Source organism: Equus caballus, chromosome 4 (genome assembly GCF_041296265.1).
Source record: "Equus caballus isolate H_3958 breed thoroughbred chromosome 4, TB-T2T, whole genome shotgun sequence".
NCBI classification, from domain to species: domain Eukaryota; kingdom Metazoa; phylum Chordata; class Mammalia; order Perissodactyla; family Equidae; genus Equus; species Equus caballus.
The window spans coordinates 61,718,362-61,737,316 of NC_091687.1; the positions used below are offsets into that span (position 1 = coordinate 61,718,362).

The 18,955-nt window shown below is 39.4% G+C and overlaps 1 protein-coding gene and 1 long non-coding RNA gene across 10 annotated transcripts in view; one reads left to right on the forward strand and one right to left on the reverse strand.

The window, feature by feature from the left end:
• Window positions 1-15,968, forward strand: part of SNX10 (sorting nexin 10) — a 76,241-nt gene extending 60,273 nt beyond the window's left edge. For 5 of the 9 annotated variants that reach the window (XM_001916378.5, XM_023639408.2, XM_023639410.2 and 2 more), the window contains exons 3-7: window positions 2,424-2,510; window positions 6,171-6,271; window positions 6,700-6,798; window positions 13,512-13,724; window positions 14,179-15,968. In XM_001916378.5, the coding sequence (XP_001916413.1) occupies window positions 2,424-2,510; window positions 6,171-6,271; window positions 6,700-6,798; window positions 13,512-13,724; window positions 14,179-14,260 (582 nt within the window). In that variant the 3' untranslated portion in view covers window positions 14,261-15,968. The remainder of the gene's footprint in view (window positions 1-2,423; window positions 2,511-6,170; window positions 6,272-6,699; window positions 6,799-13,511; window positions 13,725-14,178) is intronic. The other 4 variants (XM_014739080.3, XM_005609265.4, XM_005609266.4 and 1 more) reach the window with 1 other exon arrangement.
• LOC138923905 (uncharacterized) lies at window positions 13,063-14,256 on the reverse strand. The gene is made up of 2 exons (XR_011438222.1): window positions 13,909-14,256; window positions 13,063-13,669 (listed from the first exon to the last, which is right to left on the reverse strand). It is a non-coding gene; the product is annotated as an uncharacterized lncRNA (long non-coding RNA).
• Window positions 15,969-18,955: the final 2,987 nt, after the last annotated feature.

Here is an 18,955-nt window from a genome sequence, read left to right on the forward strand (position 1 = left end):
TCATCGATTCATGGTATGTTGAGTGATCAGAGGGTATGTGACACTGTGGTACTTTATAGTTTTAGTTCAGAAGTCTTTTTTTATTAATCACCAGTTTGTAGCAAATTGACAAATGTGTTTCCTTGTCTTTTTGTTTTTCTTTAATCTGTGGAAAGGCCCATTATTTCAGTAACAGGTGCGTGTCTTCTGTTAATATGGAACATTAAGCTATTGGAAATATTTAATTTCCCTTAGTGTATTGAAGAACTTCTGTGTCTCCGGTGGAAAAGTGGAGCTGCCAGCACCTTGTGAGGGAGTGTGGCTTACATGTGACCCGATGACTAGCACCCTTCTGGCTTAAGGGTGGGTGGGCAGGAGAACCTTGTCAGCTGTAGCCAACAGTCTGCCTTGCTTCTCCATTAGGCACGGTGCCCAGGGCCCACCACTCCTTTTAGGGGCCCATGAAAGTGTTTTAATTTCTTTTAAAATTGGAAAAATAAAATGAACTTTTAGGTCAAAGAAAAGGTTTTAATGTATAATATTAATATATCCATCTTTACACCAGTGCATTCATAAAGTATGATTTTTAGTATTTTTTTGTGAAGGAAAAGGCCCATGAAGGTAAAAGTACCCAGGGCCCGTGAAAGTAAGAACGCAGCCGTGAGTGTGGGGGCGGATTTGGAGGGAGACGTGGTCTACTCTGGACTCTGGTCTCCTCTTCTATTCCGAACCCGTTTGTCCTTCTGTTCATTGATTCACTGATGATTGATTCATTCCTTCTAAGAACTGTGGGTGTATCAAAAGCACTCCAGGAAAATGAGTTTCACACACACACACACACTCTCTCTCTCTCTCTCTCTCTCTCTCTCTCTCTCTCTCTCTCTCTCTCTCTCTCTCTCTCTCTGTCTCTGTCTCTGTCTCTCTCTAACAGGAGACACGTGTACAGACTAAGGCACGATGCCTGCGTTTTGTTTCGGTTTCCATCTCTGGGCGGGGTCTGCTTTATCCCTAACCCCGTCACGGTACTGGTGATGAGGGGCTGTTCCAGATACTTTGCTCTAACCCTTGTTTCTATAGTCCCTCTTACAATTTAGAACGCACTTTCAGAAATCATGGGCGAAACGTTTAGAGCATTGCTCTTTTTTTTTTCTTGTTTTTATTGTCTGCTAAATAACTTAAAAAATACCTAATGAAAAGATTTTAAACTAAGACTCTGTGGAACATGAACTCCTAATGTGTGCGTGCCGAGGGCGGCAGTGGGGCAGAGGTCTCCAACGTAAGAACCGTGTGTCCTGTCGTAGAAGGTCAGACGGGATAGGTGGCAAAGTTCTTTTCAGGGAACGTGGACCATTTTTTCTCCTTGTTAGAAATCCTCTATACTGAAAATTCTCATTTTATTATCTGCATAACAGAATGGAGGTGCTCTGTCCAGAAAACCCCACAATCTCACTTCCCCTTCTGCTCTAGAGCATCGACAGCCTGCCTCTCAGAGGGGCCACAGCAAAGCAGTAATGATGCCTCCAGCTTCAGCCTTGAAGCCCCAAGCCCTCTTTTTCTAACCAAAAAGTTAATGTATTTAAAATGAAATTCAATTAGTACATTTATAATCACCAAGTGAATAAATTATACTTTAAAGTTTATCATGCCAAACATAATACTTTTTTGTTATACCTGTTTTCAGATTTTTAAACTAAGCTTATTTAGTAAAGAGCACTTCTCTGAAAGTATTGTGTTTTAAATTTTACCCTGGATTCCCTATTATTGTTATCTTTAAAAAGGAACAGAATTATCGACTATGTATTTTTTTAACATCTCTTTTACCTGTAACATGAGGTTCCTATGAAGATGAAATGATGTCCTGTGTGAGAAGTATGTTTTAAAAGTAGAAAAAGTGTTGTGTGAAAGGTGTTCATCCTTCTATTAATAAGTTATTACTGCTTATTCTTATGAAGCTGGGTGCATACACAAAATCATTTTCAACTCTCATCGCTTGTTTTTCACGTGATCTTTGTTACTCTTTCTTATTTGTGTTCTAGAAGGTGATTTATCAGGCAGAGTCTCTACTTTTAATTTAGAGAGATGAAGAAAATAAGAAAGGACTGTTTTTAAAATTTGAGAAAAATGTGAGCCTATTTTTCATAATTAAAAATCAAAACTCAGTTTTAGTGTATCCTTTCTTATTGTCTTCATGTAGCTTGTAAACCTATCTAAGAGTGTACCCAGCTTGTTTTTGCGTTATTTAAGAAATTCCACTGTGGCAAAAGTGTTTCTTGAACTTCCTATGGTACATGATTCATTAACTTTACTTCTTGTTTTTTAAAGCATCACAACCAGACTGGTTAAAGCTCATTTCAGTTTTGTTCTAGTACAGTCATTTCTCTCAGCTCTCTCCAGCCCTTCTTGCAATTCTGAAACACATTTCTTTTCTTGTGATGCCCTCACAGGAATTTGTAAGTGTCTGGGTCCGAGATCCTAGGATTCAGAAGGAGGACTTCTGGCATTCTTATATTGACTATGAGATATGTATTCATGTAAGTATGCAGTCAGTAGTCCGTAGAAATCATAATAATATTTAGGTAGCATACATTTGATGGGACACTGTGATTTACTTAAAACTGAAATTTGTAAAACTTTTCCTAATTTGAAGAACTGAATTCGAATGATTACAACTAATCCTTGTATCTTAAATGAAGTAGTAAGCTGGTTCCTGAAACTGAAAAATTACTTATTTGAATTCCTTATTGCACCTTTGTTAATATTAATATTTTAATATTTATTGCCTTCATGTATGAAGATGTGAATACATCTAAAATTCACAGTTAAGGAGTATTTATAGCTCATTAACAGTATTTCTTTGTGATCGGTTATAACATATTTCTGGATAACATATTGCCTGGTAAATCTTAAGTCTTGAGAGGATATAGAGTTCTCTGGAAGAGAGACGTGTAATGTTTTATTTATAGAATAAGAAAGCAGGAAATGAATATGTGCAATTGTTTTGCCTTTGTCTAGATTCTGAGTAATTAGCATAAGTAACTAGGAATGATGTACTTTATTTGGAAGTAATACTCTATCATAATCTCTTGAACAACGTCGTATGGTGTGTGATCTTCTAAGATCATCTTGAAAAGGGTCAGCAAACTTTTTCTGTGAAGGGCCAGGTGGTCAATGTCTTCAGCTCTGTGGGCTTTGTGGAGTCTCTCTTGAAACTACTCAATTCTGCTGTTGTAGGATGAGAGCAGCCGTAAACAACACATAAATGAATGAGTGTAATTTTGTTCCAGTAAAATGTTATTTGCAAAGACAAGAGGTGGGCCGGATGTGGCCCGCAGGTTATAGTTGATTGGCCCCTGATCATGAAGATAGTCACTTTTCTCATCTGATTTAGTCCAGAGTTCTCTTGGGAGCATAGAAACAGGCTCAGATTTTATCGATGACTACGTAGCACAAGTGAAGTAAAATTTAGCCACCTTTAATCTTCCCGTGGAAATAGCTAAATTGGTATATTAGACACCCAATCACCAGCCAAAACTTTTAATTTTTTCCTCCTTTTTTTCCTTTTTTCTTTCAAGGCTCCCCAACTTAGAAAATAAAGTAAAAACTCAGAACTGCTTTTTTGATGATTGTATTGAAGGCCCTTGCTAGGATATGCCTTGCATTTTGGTTTTATTTTGGTTTTTACTCCTAAAGTCACACCAGACAATGCATTCTGTGTGGGAAGTTATAACGTGAGTATGTAAGACTAAGCATTTGAAATGGAATTCTTTAGTTGCCTTTTAACTTCCTCTAAAAAATTTGTGCGTCCTTATCACACACTTTATGGTAGGCATGAAATTTAATTATCCTCAGGGAGTTAATGAAAGCATCAGGTTTTCTCGGCTACATAAATAACATGATGTGAATTCAGAAATGTCCATCTCGAGCCAGAAATGATGGTTCCACAAGTACTATTTGGTAGTGTTCTGGCGTTTCTCTGAAATGCTAATAAATTGACAGTGAATTAATCTTGGCTTGGTAGATAGCAGAAACAAGCAAATAGATTTAGAGGAGCTTAATAAATTAGTGATCTCTGGGTAGTCTAATTCTGAAGAGGCTTCCACCTGTTGTACGATTAGGAGTGGATGGAGTAACTGCAGGGTTTGACTCGCTTCGATGCTATACCCATAGAGCTTCTCAGGTAGAGAAGCTGGTGTTTAACCCGCTTAAATTAACCTCAAGGGAAATGCTATCAATTGACTCTAAATCTTAGCATTTACTTGGAATTTTAAGCTAGTGGACTACAGAGGTGGGTAGTCGATCGTATGTACTCGCCTGAACTTATCCTGCAAATGAAGGACTTCTGGATAGACCTGTGTCTGGTGTATGTACCAGATGGATCTCCCGTTATTGACATCCACAGTGATTCTGAACAGAGAAATGAAAGGGAGTTGAAATTGACCTCGTGTACCTGAGGCAGCAGGAGTCCCTGCAGCAGCCTGCTACTCTCTGGGGAGAGAGCCTGAGGATACCCGCCCAAGCCTCGTTAGGGCACCAGTTCTGGTGTCAACGGCCTGCTGTCTTAGTCCCCAGGGATCACATTAGACTGAGGCCCTCGTGTGCTTTGAAATCCACACGCAGAATGTTACTGTGCCACAGTCTCCGTCCCCACCACATTTTGCTGCCATGTTGTCAAAGACGACGGGATTTAGACCAATAGCTACTTTGGGGGCAAGTCGCTTAACCTCTCTGCATCCTGAGGTTTTCTGAACTTTATAAAGTTCGAGAATACCAGGAACTGTGCCATACATTTCATGGGAACAGTCTAAGAACTCATGCACATAATCACTTACATTTCCCAAGGCAAACAATTGCTAGGTGCTTATTAAGTGGTGGAATAATAACAATTTTGAAATAATATAAATTTGAGGGGCAAAAAAAATTTCTCGTTGACAATGTAAAGATCATGAAATAGAACTTTGAAATGAATACAGAGAATAGAGATCTTCTTACAAAGCCAGTAGACAAATATTTGCAGGTCTCTTGTTTTACCCAAAGGAGAAACACACAGATTTACCAGCTGTGTTTACCCAAAGGAGGAGCCTTGCCATTTTACTTAGGATGGAGCCTCTCTTGGTGGCTTTTTCCAAGTCTGCCGTAGGGTAGCTGGAAGGAAACCAACATCGAGTAACTAGGAATATCAATAGATAATATTTGCCAAGTGCTTATTATCACTCCTCACAACCACGCTGTGAAAAAGATACCTACTATTTCATCCCTGTTTTACTATTCAGGAAACTGGAGTTTAAGTGACTAGCTCTATACCAGAGCCAGGACTAGGATTTGGGTCCCCCGTGCGGATGCTTGTCCCCGTGCACTGCACGCCTCTCTGTAACTTGGATTACTCTGCCTCGAATGTCTAGTAGAGGAGGGGGAGGCTCTTCTCTTGTTTAAAAGTGATTTCAGGATTCCTGGTCATTTGCGTGATCTGTAATGATGGCCACATCAGGGACGTGACGGCTTCTGTGATGTCATGTCAAGGGCCACAAGAAGGTGTGTCTAATCCCCAAGGGCTTCTCCAGCTACATGGATGGATAGAGGGTGTTAGAATGCAGTAGATGACCCTGAGTTCTTATTGGTCATTTGTGCTTCGGGACTTGTTTAATTTTTTTTTTTTTTTTAAAGATTTTATTTTTTCCTTTTTCTCCCCAAAGCCCCCGGTACATAGTTGTGTATTCTTCGTTGTGGGTCCTTCTAGTTGTGGCATGTGGGACGCTGCCTCAGCGTGGTTTGATGAGCAGTGCCATGTCCGCGCCCAGGATTCGAACTAACGAAACACTGGGCCGCCTGCAGCGGAGCACGCGAACTTAACCACTCGGCCACGGGGCCAGCCCCATTCGGGACTTGTTTAATTTTTATGATTTGTCTTTGAAAGCAGCGCTAATAGGTGAGCAGAAGGCTACTTCAGGACTCGGGGAGTGGCTGGGTCATGCCTTGTCCCAGGACAACACTCTTCATTTTTGTCATGCCAGCTGTCTTCAGGGCTGTTATATTGGTGGGTTATGTACGAGATTTGAGTCAAGCATAATGCAAATGTATTTTTGTTTTTTTAAAATCGTATTTAGAATGAATATTGGGGGCATATAGTGAGTTATAGATATGAGAAAAGCATTTTTCCTTAAGTGAGGCTTATATGTTTCTTTTTCTCTAAACAGACCAATAGCATGTGTTTTACAATGAAAACATCCTGTGTACGCAGAAGATATAGAGAATTTGTGTGGCTAAGGCAGAGACTCCAAAGTAATGCATTGCTGGTGTAAGTGATTTAAAGAGTATATTGAAGAGTCTGTATTATTATATTCAATACTTAACAATTTGATATGCATTAAGATATATAAAACATGAAGGATTTTATAGACTTTCTTCTTGATTGCAATATATAGCTTTAGTTAGTTTTGTGGCTACTGCATCTGAATTCAATATTTATCACTTGAATTCCACCAACTTTCATGAGTATTGATCGTGAAAGGCCACAAAAATGTTTAAAATGGGGTTTTCTTTAAATTAATTGATTTTCTCATACCCTTACTATATAATATATATAATACATATATCATTATATAATAGTTGGATGATAATTATCATTCATAATTTGCTTTCACTTTGAGGGATTTCTCTAACTGAACCACCTTGATCCACCTTGATGTGATGATTAAAATTTTTTTTTTTTCCCTTTCTCCTAAGACAACTGCCAGAACTTCCATCTAAAAATTTATTTTTCAACATGAACAATCGCCAGCATGTAGATCAGCGTCGTCAGGGTTTGGAAGATTTCCTCAGAAAGTAAGTGTGCAGAAACTCTTGTGGCCACAGGGGATGTGGAAAAGCACTCTGCAGGAGTTGGGTGTCCTATGATGATGTGGGGGAGAACAGTACTATTTCTGAAAGGCTCTAATCCGCTGAGAGCCGGCCTCAGTAGAAGTTCATTTCCTAGATTAGAGCGCCATCTTGTGGCTCACATCATATGCTGCGTATTCGGTACCAAATTTAGAAAGGAAACAACGAACTAATTGAATCAGATAATAAATATATGGCCCCTTAAGCTGTAAAACAGAGCCAAATTATTTGGGAGTTTAGCTGACAAAAGTAAAATTTCCCAGGAAACAAATGTGCTTTATTAACAAAGAGCTTCTTAAAAACTGTCTTTATTTACAACATTTAGGATTGACAGAGCAGAGTCAGCTCTACGCTGGGCTGCTAATACCCTTCTGGCTCCTCTAAATGAATAGTTTAAGTCTACTCTTTGGAGAGAATGTTTATAAGGGGGTATTTACTGGTGTGTGAACAGTCTCAGGGGGTTATTAGTTCTGGCTTACTTGGTGATGGTGGGCACTGCAGTGAAAGCGACTTGAATTCACACTACTCTCATTTCCTTTCTCCACTCTGGAAAGCGGGAATATCCGTCCCATGAGACAGCACGTTGCTTTGCACACAGACTCTGAGGCCAGCCTTCCTGGGTTCAGATCTTAGCTGGGGGCTTGGGCAAGTCTTTTACCCCCTCTGTGCCTGTCTTCTCATCTAGAAAATCAGGTTAATAATAGTACCTACTTAGAACGTTGTTGAGAGGATGAAACGAGGTAACGAGCGTAAAGCACTCACAACAGTCTGGCGCATAATGTGTGCCATCTAAGTATTGGCCATTATTATTTTAATATGCTTAGACATGCAATAGCTTTGAGCTAATTTTCCTAACTTCCAGTTTTTTAGAGTCATATGACTACTAGTAAGTGGCAGGGCCGTGTCTCCTAAGCTCTCTTTCTTTTTCTGCTGGCTTCACGACCTGAAGTAATCTCCTTCTGAGTCCACTACCTGGCACCTTAGAGTTGGCCTGCAGTAATATACTGCCTTCGCCCCAGATGGCTCACTCATAAAGGGTTTGGGTATTAAGTATGCACATGAATATTAATATTTATTTCTGTTAGATTGATATAGTGCCTTTCCTTTGAAAGGGTCATGGAGGCATATAGAAACATCCAAGACTATAAATTGAGGGAGGGCTGGGAAAGCTAAAGAAGCCAGAGGAATAAAAATGACAAGAGACCAGAAGAACCGATGAACCGAGCCAAGTCCTAGAAAACGTACAGTGGTATTCTTTTGCCTAAATCACAGGCGGGACAGAACAAAGAACTGGTCAAGTTTTTTCCCAAAGGGAAAGGGATTTTAATTGTTGTCTCTATGAGACCCAGGTGGCTGATGGCCTCTCCCTTAAGATGTGGTCCCTGCAGAACAAGTTTGCAGAGTGGCCTGTCGCTCCAGATGCTGCTCAGGGAAGCTGCAGACTGGCCATCGCCCGTGAGGCCTGGACAGGAACAGCCGATCCCGCAGTCCCTGTCAGCACTGGGGAGCGGCTTGTCTTCTGTGGAAAGTCTCCTTATTTCAGGTCAAAGGACGGCACGTGTTTTTGTATTTACGTTGCTAGTTACGTGAGGGCATGTGTTTGGGACAGGAATCACTTCATTGTTTTGAACACGACCTCCTCTCCTGCAGTTGATATAACAAATTAATGACTGAGTGAGCGCCATTTGGCTGCAGTGGGGTTGTGCTTGCACTTGGTTATTTTTGCACACTGTGTTGTTTGGCTGTTTGGTGGTTGAATTTGATGCAGATGTCATAGTGGAATGTGTCTGGATCAGGAGTTCGAGGAGCTGGGTTCCAGGTCTCCCATGAATGTTGGCTCCTGCTTTTTTTCCAGCTATACCTTGGAAAAGTCACTTAATTCCTTTGAGCCTTGGTTTGCTGTAAAGAGTGAGATAATGTAACACAGGCATTGCTGACCTCACTGGGTTGTTGTGTTGTTCAGATAATGCACCAGAAAAGGCTCTGAAAACCCATTTATTAAGTGGCTGCTTTGGGCCAGGCTGGGTACTGGGGATGCAGGACTGCGCAAAATGGACACAAATCCTTCCCCTCTTGAAGCTTCCATTCTAGTGGGGAGGCACTATCTACCTATTGGCATGGCTAGAATAATTAAAATTGCCTCTGGATTTTCATCCAGGCCTCAAATCATAGAACAGACACCAAGTTCTCTTGGGATGTTACTTGTTTCACTATGGGATGTGAACATTAGTCTCCAAGTTGATGAGTTTCACATTAAAAATGAAATCTAGTGTTTCTGTGTGGTCTGAACTAGACAGAAGCAAGGAGTCCAATATCCTACCATTGGGTTCAGGTCTGACCTAAGTGACCTGAATGCTGTGGCCCCTCCTGACCGTCCCCACCTTCCTTTCTGAGTCCCTCACATTCTGATGCATAGCTCTCCTGTTCTTTGTCCAGTTTGTGCAGAAGTAGCAGCCTTCCGTGACTTTGCCCCTGGTGTCTCCCCAGCCCAAGCCCGCTTTGGGAAACTGGATGCCACATGCAACTTGGCCATCTCGGCACTGTGTCCTGACCCCAGCCTGACGTCCTCTGAGGCCCCGTTGGTTACCCATTAAGTAGGGCCACCATCATAGCCTGTCTCTTGTTTGTCTGTAGAGCACTTTAGGAACCTGAAAGGGAAGACACCGCAGCATTAAAATGTGAAATATGCTTGCGTTGTAGATTGTTAGCAAGTATTTTAAAAATACGGTTTTTATGTAAGTTTTGAAGTTATGAACCAAGAGCACTATATATGTTCAAACCCTCTGAAACCAAAATGCTGCTGTCTCTGTGCCTGTGTGGGTATATAGAATATAAATATAATATGTTTTCTTCCATTTTAAGGTCATTTGTGAAATAACACATATTAAATAGCAAAGTACACATCCAGGCCAGTCTTCATAGAGGGATTAGAAAGTTGTTTCTTTGACTAGGTGCCAAATAATAATAATTTATGCCATTTACTGAACACTTACTATATGTTTAGATTTTTACATGTTTTATCTCAATACCTACAACAGTATTAGGAGATGGGTATCATCTCAAATTTATAGAGAGGAAATCATAGGAAAGGTGGAGACACTATATTAATCCCAGGAACTGGCAAGTTTATAATTAGCGAAACTCTTAAATGCTAGCTAAATTTGATCAGTGTGATTGTGAGATTTTTCCCTCAATCTTGGCTATAGTCTCTTTTTTGGATTTTACCCCTGGCTAATTATAAATAGTGAGTCACTTCTGTAATTAGTGATGGAAAAAGAAAGTTATAGACTAAAATGATAAACTCTGTTGGTAAGTCTTCGACTGTGAAAATGGCATTCCTGCTAATTTTTTACACTGGACCGATGTCACCAACAGCAGCCAGCCTTCCTTCTTTACGGAATTCATCCCATTAATATATCTACATTTCCCTTACAAGGTAGACTTTTGTATTACAGTTTTGTATTTCTTAGAAATTTAAAGAATATTATAGTTTTTACAAAAGGATACTGTGGAAACACTACAGCTGGTTTTATACAGACACACACACACACACACACAATGTTTGTGTCTTTGTGTTCAATAGAGGGCACCACAGCACAGATCATGAATGTCTTCAGTGAAGATTTGTAGGTTTTCTTTTTTTCTCGTGGTAAGAGGTAATTAGGCTGAATTAATTTTTTTTTTCCTACATCAAACTGCTAACGTTCCACATGCTATGCAGATGTGTCTATATGCTATTACATTGGGTTCAGGAGACCCAGGCGTTCTTAGTAAGGATGAAATGGTTTTGCACAGCTATATATTGTTCCTAACTGAACCAATATATAAGGCAGCTAATAAAATCACATTGAGGAGAACCAGAGTGTCAACTGCATCCCATTCAAGCGAAAACAGCTGTAGCTTTGTTTGGTTTGAAGTTGTTATGGGGAAAGGAATAACTTTTGACTCATGTTGTAAATATCTTCTCAGAAATTCCTTTAAAATTCTAGAGGCTATTTTTTGTTCCTTATATAAAAGCTTGAAAATTGCATACATTTATTTTTAAGGAAGCTTATAAAAATGACATTTTATAGACTGTTTTACAAAGTACTCTTCATATTAACTTTGAAGTTGATTTTCTGCTATTTGATTTGTTTGTGGAAAATGTGGCACAAATATGACTAAGGTAAAAATAGAATTTCCTATTATGTTGATGGCGGTCGCAACACGCTCTGATATATAGTAAACCAGGTACTACTTTAAATGAACTAGTTATGCTCACCAAACCAGATGGGAAGACACTCTAAAAATTTTGTGGTTTTAGTTTTGGAATGAAATCTCTGACTGAAAATAAAAATCATAAATATTTTTAAAAAATTATTTTTGCTTATTTAAAACTCATACCCATGGAGCACAGTGGCATAAATTTATCAAGGCACAAGGAATTCAAAACTGCTTAGAGATGTGCTGTTTTTGAACTCTGGGCCTGTGTGTGTGTGCAGATGCTCCCTCCCCAGCCACATCTTTTGCCTACTTCAGAATTCTGAGCTGGAAGTGTTGAGCTCCCTCTCGCCTTTCACCTGTGTGTCCTCCAGATGGCAGTATTGAGCAGAAAAGACAAGACTGGGAAATAATGAGTCTAATGTACAGTAAAATTGGAAATTGAATTATAGCTCAAGAAAAAGGACAGTAGCCTTGAGGTCCCGATCAACCTGGACTCTGATCACTTTTGTTTGCTGTCCCCATGTGTTAGGTTACTAGCGAGTTAATAACAGCGCGTGAGCAGTTCAAGGCCCAGTCGAATTGCTTTAGACATGAAATAAAGCTAAAATGAATTTGTGTCCAATATCATTGGCATTAGTGCTCATTACTTTTGTGGTGTAATGCCTCGAACCATCTAAAATCAATTTTAAAGATTACCCATTATTTTATAAAGAAAATAAAACACATTTCCAACAGAAACAAAGCAGTAAGTATAATCCCATAAACAGTTACTTGTACCATGGCTGGCAGGAAACCCCTGACAGAAGGACACAGGAAACACTCTGTTCAAACTTCACAGCAAATGCAAGCTAATATTAATGGGTCGTTGTCATATAAATCTTCTCCTGATTTGAAGTATTTAAAACAAGAGTGGTAAACATTTGTAAATGTAGAAAATAAATCTCGAAGAGTAGTAAAAGGGATTTACTACTTTACCACTTGTGCTTGGTAAATTAATCCTTATCATGTGACGTGGTCATCTTCAGAGAGAGCCTGGGGCAGTGGACAAGGAAGGAGGGGAGAGGTTTAGCGGCTGTGGTTGAAATTTTGCCTTTTAAAAAGCACAAAGGTTTTATTTTTCCTTTTTGTAGGCTGGTAAAGAATCCTTACTCAGACTACCTTTGTAAGCCAAGAGGATGGCTAAATTTTGGTTTTGATGCTGTGTACTTTTAGATGTTTGCCTTCTTGAAGAAATAATTCTATTTTGAAGAAAAAGGAAATATTCTAATCACCTTGGATTTTAAGTACACTGATACGAATGGCCAAAAGAGACTTACTTTTCTAATTACTTGTTTAAAAATGCAGAATATAAGATAAAGTTCATTTAGTCTGAAATACATAATCTATTTTTTATAGACCTCTACAGGAAAAATCCCATGTTGGGCAAAATCGTACTGGGGTTTTAGTGTTTCACTTTAGTTTTGTCCCCTACGTCTGGTCTTAGTGTCTTGTGTTATATCATTATTGAACTATTAAAAGAGATTAAATGATCAAACATCAAAATCTTTGCTAAAAAGATAAAAGTTTTTATTTAAATATAAGGGTGTACTTTGACTTAATTTCCTGTTCTCAGACGTGCGTTTCCAAAAAAACACATTCACTGGCAACACGAATTTGATCATGTGTAGACTTTGCTCCGGGGGAGATTTGAACCCTTCATGGGGTTCTCATGAATAGTTGAAATCTGTACTCTCTTTGTAAACTTTGATCTTTCATGTGGGAAAGCTAGTGTATACTTATCACAAAATTATTATACTTTAATTACATATGGTAAAATTGGCTGGGAGCAATTTTATTTGGTGGTTCATTTTAACAATGTAGATACACAGCACAGCTGAAGATTTTGGAGAAATTTCTAGTCAATCTTAGGTATTCAAAAAAAGCCACCTCTCAACTGAGCCCTTGTAAATGTGTATATAATAAGCATACTTGTAAAGTTTTAAAATGTAAAACATGCTGAGAAATGTATTGACTTTTTAATATAATTTTTAATAGCAGTTGAAAGTTTTGATGTTTCATGACAGCCTAGCCAATAAAGATCACAGAATTGACATGCTGGTTGGCAGTAAATTTTTTTTAAGTAGAATAAATTTCTATGACTATATAAGCAAAATATTTCCATAATTAATCCACATGGTCATAACAGATGGTTAAATTGAAGAAATGTCCTTGAGGTTATTCTTTTAACAGATGTTCTTAACTATTAGCTTCATATTTTTACTCACCTAAATTTCCAAATAATTGAATAAAAGTTAACATATGCTTTCATCTCTTTAATAAGCAGAGTCCATAACAGATGCAAAGTTTGCTATAGTGGAGAAATTACTTGGGTGACACATTTCTAATGTTTTCCTCTCTCCTACCCTATAATTGCTCATCCCTGTTCACCGATGATTTCTCCTTTTTCTTTCACCTAGGGTCCTCCAGAACGCACTTTTGCTCTCAGATAGCAGGCTTCACCTCTTCTTGCAGAGCCATCTGAATTCGGAAGACATCGAGGCGTGCGTTTCTGGGCAGACTAAGTATTCTGTAGAAGAAGCAATTCACAAGTTTGCCTTGATGAACAGACGTTTCCCTGAAGAAGATGAAGAAGGAAAAAAAGAAAATGATATAGATTATGATTCTGAAAGGTATTTCCTTGCATTTTGATTTAACGTATAAGTATTTATATAACACAAAGTGCACATATGCGTGTGTATAGATATACACACACACTTCACTTTTTTGTTGATGTAATACTAAGATAATGAAAAAATTAATTGACTGAGATTTTATTGAGCTGTGACAGCTCATCAGAGTAGTCTTCACACACACCTCCACACTGAATTAATGAATGCAGTAGAAATTCAATTATCTGCATTCTGATTATGTGACTTTCATTTAGTCAGACTTGAATTATTCGCGTTTAAATTATCTAGCTAAAAAAATATCCAACTGCACTCCAAATGGCTAATTAAAAGTCCAAATTTCCTGTCTCTCTTTGTGACTGGAGATAATTAAAGTTCTCCTCTGTTACTCAGGCTTTGAGTGTGTTGTGAAAACCAATTTCCTCTTTTTATTATTTTCCCCTCTCTTCTTTTCCAGTTCATCCTCTGGGTTTGGACACAGTAGTGATGACAGCAGTTCACATGGATGTAAAATGAGCCCAGCTCCGCAGGAATCCTGAAAAATAATTCTAATGTTACCATCTTAGGAATAGCCAATTATGTCCAGTCATAGAGAAGAAAGCTCGCTAATAATATATTCTTACCTAAAGCTCACTGTCATGATATTAGGTATTTAAATTCTTAAAGATGTTTGGTTGTGTATTAGTGGTATTTTTATGTTGTCTTATTTTGGCTAAGCTTCTGTAAAAAGCTAAAAGCCTGTGAATGCAATACTCTCCTTTATAGGCAACCATTAGTGGTAAAGCTAGAGCCTGCCCTCAAATGACATGATTTATCTGTTTAAAAAACCTAGTTGGGTTTTATTGAATTTTAAAAGAGAGGTAAATAGGTAGCATTTAAAATCCAGATAGAGCATTCCTTCTCGTATCAATGGGCAGTGTTCCCGTAAACACAGCATGTATGATCTTAACCACTGTGAATATTGACAGCGTGGACCATTCTGCCTCTTTCAGACATGCGGCTGGTGTTTTGTGGGTACCTCCCCTGCACTGGGAAGACACTTTGCTTTTGGGTGTTTGCAATATTTCAAGAGTGTTTAACATTTCCAGTATTCTATTGCACACTTAGATGGAAAATGTATCTTATGCATAGAGACTTGTTAAAATAATGTTTACATCTTAGGAAAAAAGAAATAGTGTTAGTAATTGTGCTTATACTTGCAATATATAGATTCAGAAATACATTTTCATCATCCAAAATCAGCTTTAACACATGGTTTCTGGAAACAAATCATTTGTTTTCATTATCTTTGTGTAATTAGAATTACAGGTTAATGATTTATTTTCTGACTAAACGTGCAATTTCTTATCACTAGGTAACTTTCGGTGTCATGGTGGTTACTTGTTACTTATCTCTGAGTTAGAAGTAGGATCTTATACAAATTAATAAATTTGACCAGTAAATGTTCCCATAATTTAGAAAAGGATATCAACTTGCTAATTTCAGAATTAAATATTCATTTTTAAAAAGCCCTTTCTTTTTAGGCATCTGCCTGAGGATTGGCATAATTTAATAAAATATCTGTTTTTTTCAGTGGCCCAAAAATACAATGCTTTGATAAACTACATTGAACTTCAAATTTCAGATGAGGCAGCATTTTCTTGAGATAATTATCGAAGTTTCTTCCTTGTTGAATGATACAAAATCTCTCTGAAACTAACAGGAAGGTATTTTTACATAACTGGGATAACTTGTTGCTATAATTGTTACCTCACCTCATTTTATTTTAACTAGTAATTTAAAAGTTATTGTAAGTCCTCGAAATGCTTGTAACTGAGAACCAACAGAAAAAAGTTAAATTTAGAATAAGAATGATTTCCTTCATTTTCCCTTCTTGTTTTTGGTTGGTCATTGAACTTTTGTAAAATTTTGATTTAATGTATCTTGGGTCCTGTTACTTTATCATCTAAGACTCATTATTTTAATGCAGGAAAAAAAAAGATTTAGCAATTTCTTTTGGTCTTGCTTACATGTAAAGTATGCCATCCAGTCATTTAAGAGCCATCCCCAACTCCTCGGCAATATGTATTTGAATTCACATTATTTCTGTTTTACAGCAGTTTTGAATAGCATATATTGTGTCACTGAGTGTCATATTATTTGTAAGTGATGTAACATAGCCATCAAAATTGGTATCAAGTAATGCCTAATACTGTGGGATGTAAACTTCACGAGATCATCGTTTCACATTAAATATGAAAAAATCAACTTTAGTTTGTTGGGTCATTTATTTTATATAAGAGAATGTATTTCTTCTGATTTAGACCTAAATTCAGCATGTTCTTGAATGATCAGTAATTTTTAATGGAAAACTTTAGTAAAATTTGGTTCAGTATTCACTATAGTTGTCCACGTTTGAGGCGTTTAGCCTGGGTTTGGCTGTTTTTATATCTAAGCGCTGGCTTCTTAAAACTGATTTCCTGCAGCTGAGATATTTAGATGAACTTCAGCCTTCGATGGCTTTCTTGATTTGTTCAAGTCTCTTATTTTTCTCTGGCATATTTTTATAAAGCTTTCTTTAGGAAAAGAAAATTACTTAAGTAACCAAATAGAATAGATGTTGACTTAAAACTATTTTTAATGTAACAAATTTAAAGAATTCTAATCCTGGATGCTTCATGATTTACATACAACAAAACTGTATTTCTGGGGCTAATTCTGAAAGGGTAAACGGTTCACCTCTAAAGCCAGTTTATGTGTTTTGTTTGAGAACTGGTTTTATATATAACCCAAAGGTGTCAACAATGAAAGTCAACAACCTGTTACTTAGGGTTTCTTTTAAAGTCTCACTTGGAAGTGATTTAAATTCTAGTTAAAATTTCAAGTTTTAAAGTTACTAAGGAAAAACAGAAGTGTTTAAATAGTTACGTCCCTTAAGATATTAAATATCTTGCAGGAGCTTTTCAAACCTAGTTCACATTTTATTGAATAATCACATACAAACAAGTGATATGCAATAACCTTACTATATTAAGGTAAAAAAATAACATTTCTTTTATGGCTGTTCAGAACTTAAATTCATTAGCCTAGCTACAATAACTGTTATATCCAACAGTAAATTGAATGTTGTTTTGAACTCTGTTTTTTTGGTGCCTTAAGGATTCATTATTATTGAGCTACTGTGGTACAAATAAGGTTTTCGGTATTTCAGCTGTAAAGGAAGACCCTTTTTGACAAAAGGCCTCTATAACTTTAAGACAAAAATAACAAAAGCTTATTCTGTTTCTAAATAGTTTTCTTCTTAATATTTAAATTACTTAGTTGGTACCCTGTGAATACAAAGCAGCATCTTTTCAGTGGAGGAAACAATTTCAATTTATTTCAATACAATTTTCTGCTTTTGTTTGGAATACAGACCTTTTCTTTATTATATATAAACACATTTTCAAATACAAAATGCTGTCTGAAATTAGTTATTGCAATTTGACAGTCAAAGCATGGATAATTTTCTTTGCAAGTAAAGGTCATAAGAAATTAATACATTTTAATAGAGTGGAGTTCAAAAATTTTAGGATGTAAATAAGCAACAATTTCTTTAAAATTTGAAGTATTTACAAAGGATCTTGGCTCTATTCTTTGTCATATGCATCTCACAAACGAGTCACCATTGTCGCTTTAAGTCAGGCACAATTGGTCTTCACTCTTGCTGGAAACTTTTCTACATCATTGTTATGAACAGTGCATTGGACACTAATTTATTTTAGCGGCGCAAACTCTGGTAGTTAATGACCCTTTTCTCCTCCAAAATTCCAAAGACTTCTTTCCAAAAGATAATACAGTAAAAGAGAAAAAAAAATTAAGCTACAATTTTCTGCTGAATGTAAGCTCTGGTCTAAAGACCCTATATGCAAATAGCTTATGCTAAAGAGGAAAATACCCTTTCTCCCCCGACGAGAATTCATCCCAAGCCCCGCACCGCTTGTCTTTGCTGCTAGAGGCACAGCACGGGCATAACTTGTGGTTGTGTTTTTGCTAGTTTCTTACCTCTGGGCCTTCTTTATAGCTTTGCCCCCCACCCCGCGGGCGGTGCGGCTCCCGCGGCTGCCCCTCGGCCGCCCGTTGGCTGCGGCGCCCCGGCGGCTCGCGCACACTCCCCGCGCCGCGTCCCGCACACGCGCGCTCCCGCCTCCTCCCGCCCGGGCAGCTCCGCCGGCGGCGGCGGGGACTGGGTGGCAGGTAGCGAGCCAGCCGGCCTCGGTCCGGTAACCCATGGCAACCGCCCTGGTAACCCATAGCAACTGCGCGGCGGAAAGAAAGGAAAAAAAAAACCCAACCCGGGTGGAGGGGGGCGGTGGATGGCGAGTGGGAACAACAACCGCAGAAAGACAGCGATTTACGGCGCGGACCTGCGCGCCCTCTCGCCTGCCCCACCTGCCTCAGACGTGCGCCCCGCGCGGCCCCTGCCCGGTGTTAACATGACAACTCCGGCTGCTGGAAAAGTGCTAATAAAAAATTAGAATGCAGATGGGCCTTGGGGGTGGGTTTGGTGTGGGAGAGAGCCTTGAATACCGATGGCCCCCGGGCCTCCGGGTTCAGCCGTCCCTAGGGGCCCCGCTGGGTCTGTGAGCGCGCGGGGAGGTTTGCGGGATGGCGGGTCCGGGCTGGTCGCGCCGGAGCCGGGGGAGGCGGCGGCGGGATTCTGCAGCCCAGGGCTGGACCCGAGGCTTTGTTATGCAGATACGCGCGGCGCGGCGGACCTCGGCCCCGCCGCCAGAGCCTGGGTGTGGCTAAGGCCTGCGGGGACCCGCCACCGCCCCGGGGTTGCGGCGCGGCCGGGGCGCAACCCACGCGTTCCAAATGTTTCATCTGCGCACGCCCGGCACAGATTAGCTAACGCCTTTTCCCTCTAGTCTCCCCACGACCCTAAAACCTGCCCAGCGGACGCGCCGTCGCCTTAACCCGCCTCCTCCTGTTTGGAGAAAGAGGGGACAGTCGCCTTGGCGGCGGGACTGGGCCGCTGGGGTAGAAGCGTGTGCCCCTGTGTCCAGAAACGACCCTGGGTCAGGGTTTAATGTGTGTGTTTGGGGGTAGGGGGGCGGGCGGGGAGAGACAAGTCCCCCACCGCACTATGCTGCAGGCTCAGAGGTGGAGCTGTGTTCTTTGCCATGGAAAAAAGAAGCGCGCGGCCCGTGGCATTCCGAGTGCAAAGCGGCCGGAGGACGGAGGGGGGCGCTGCCGGGCCAGCGCGGCGGCTG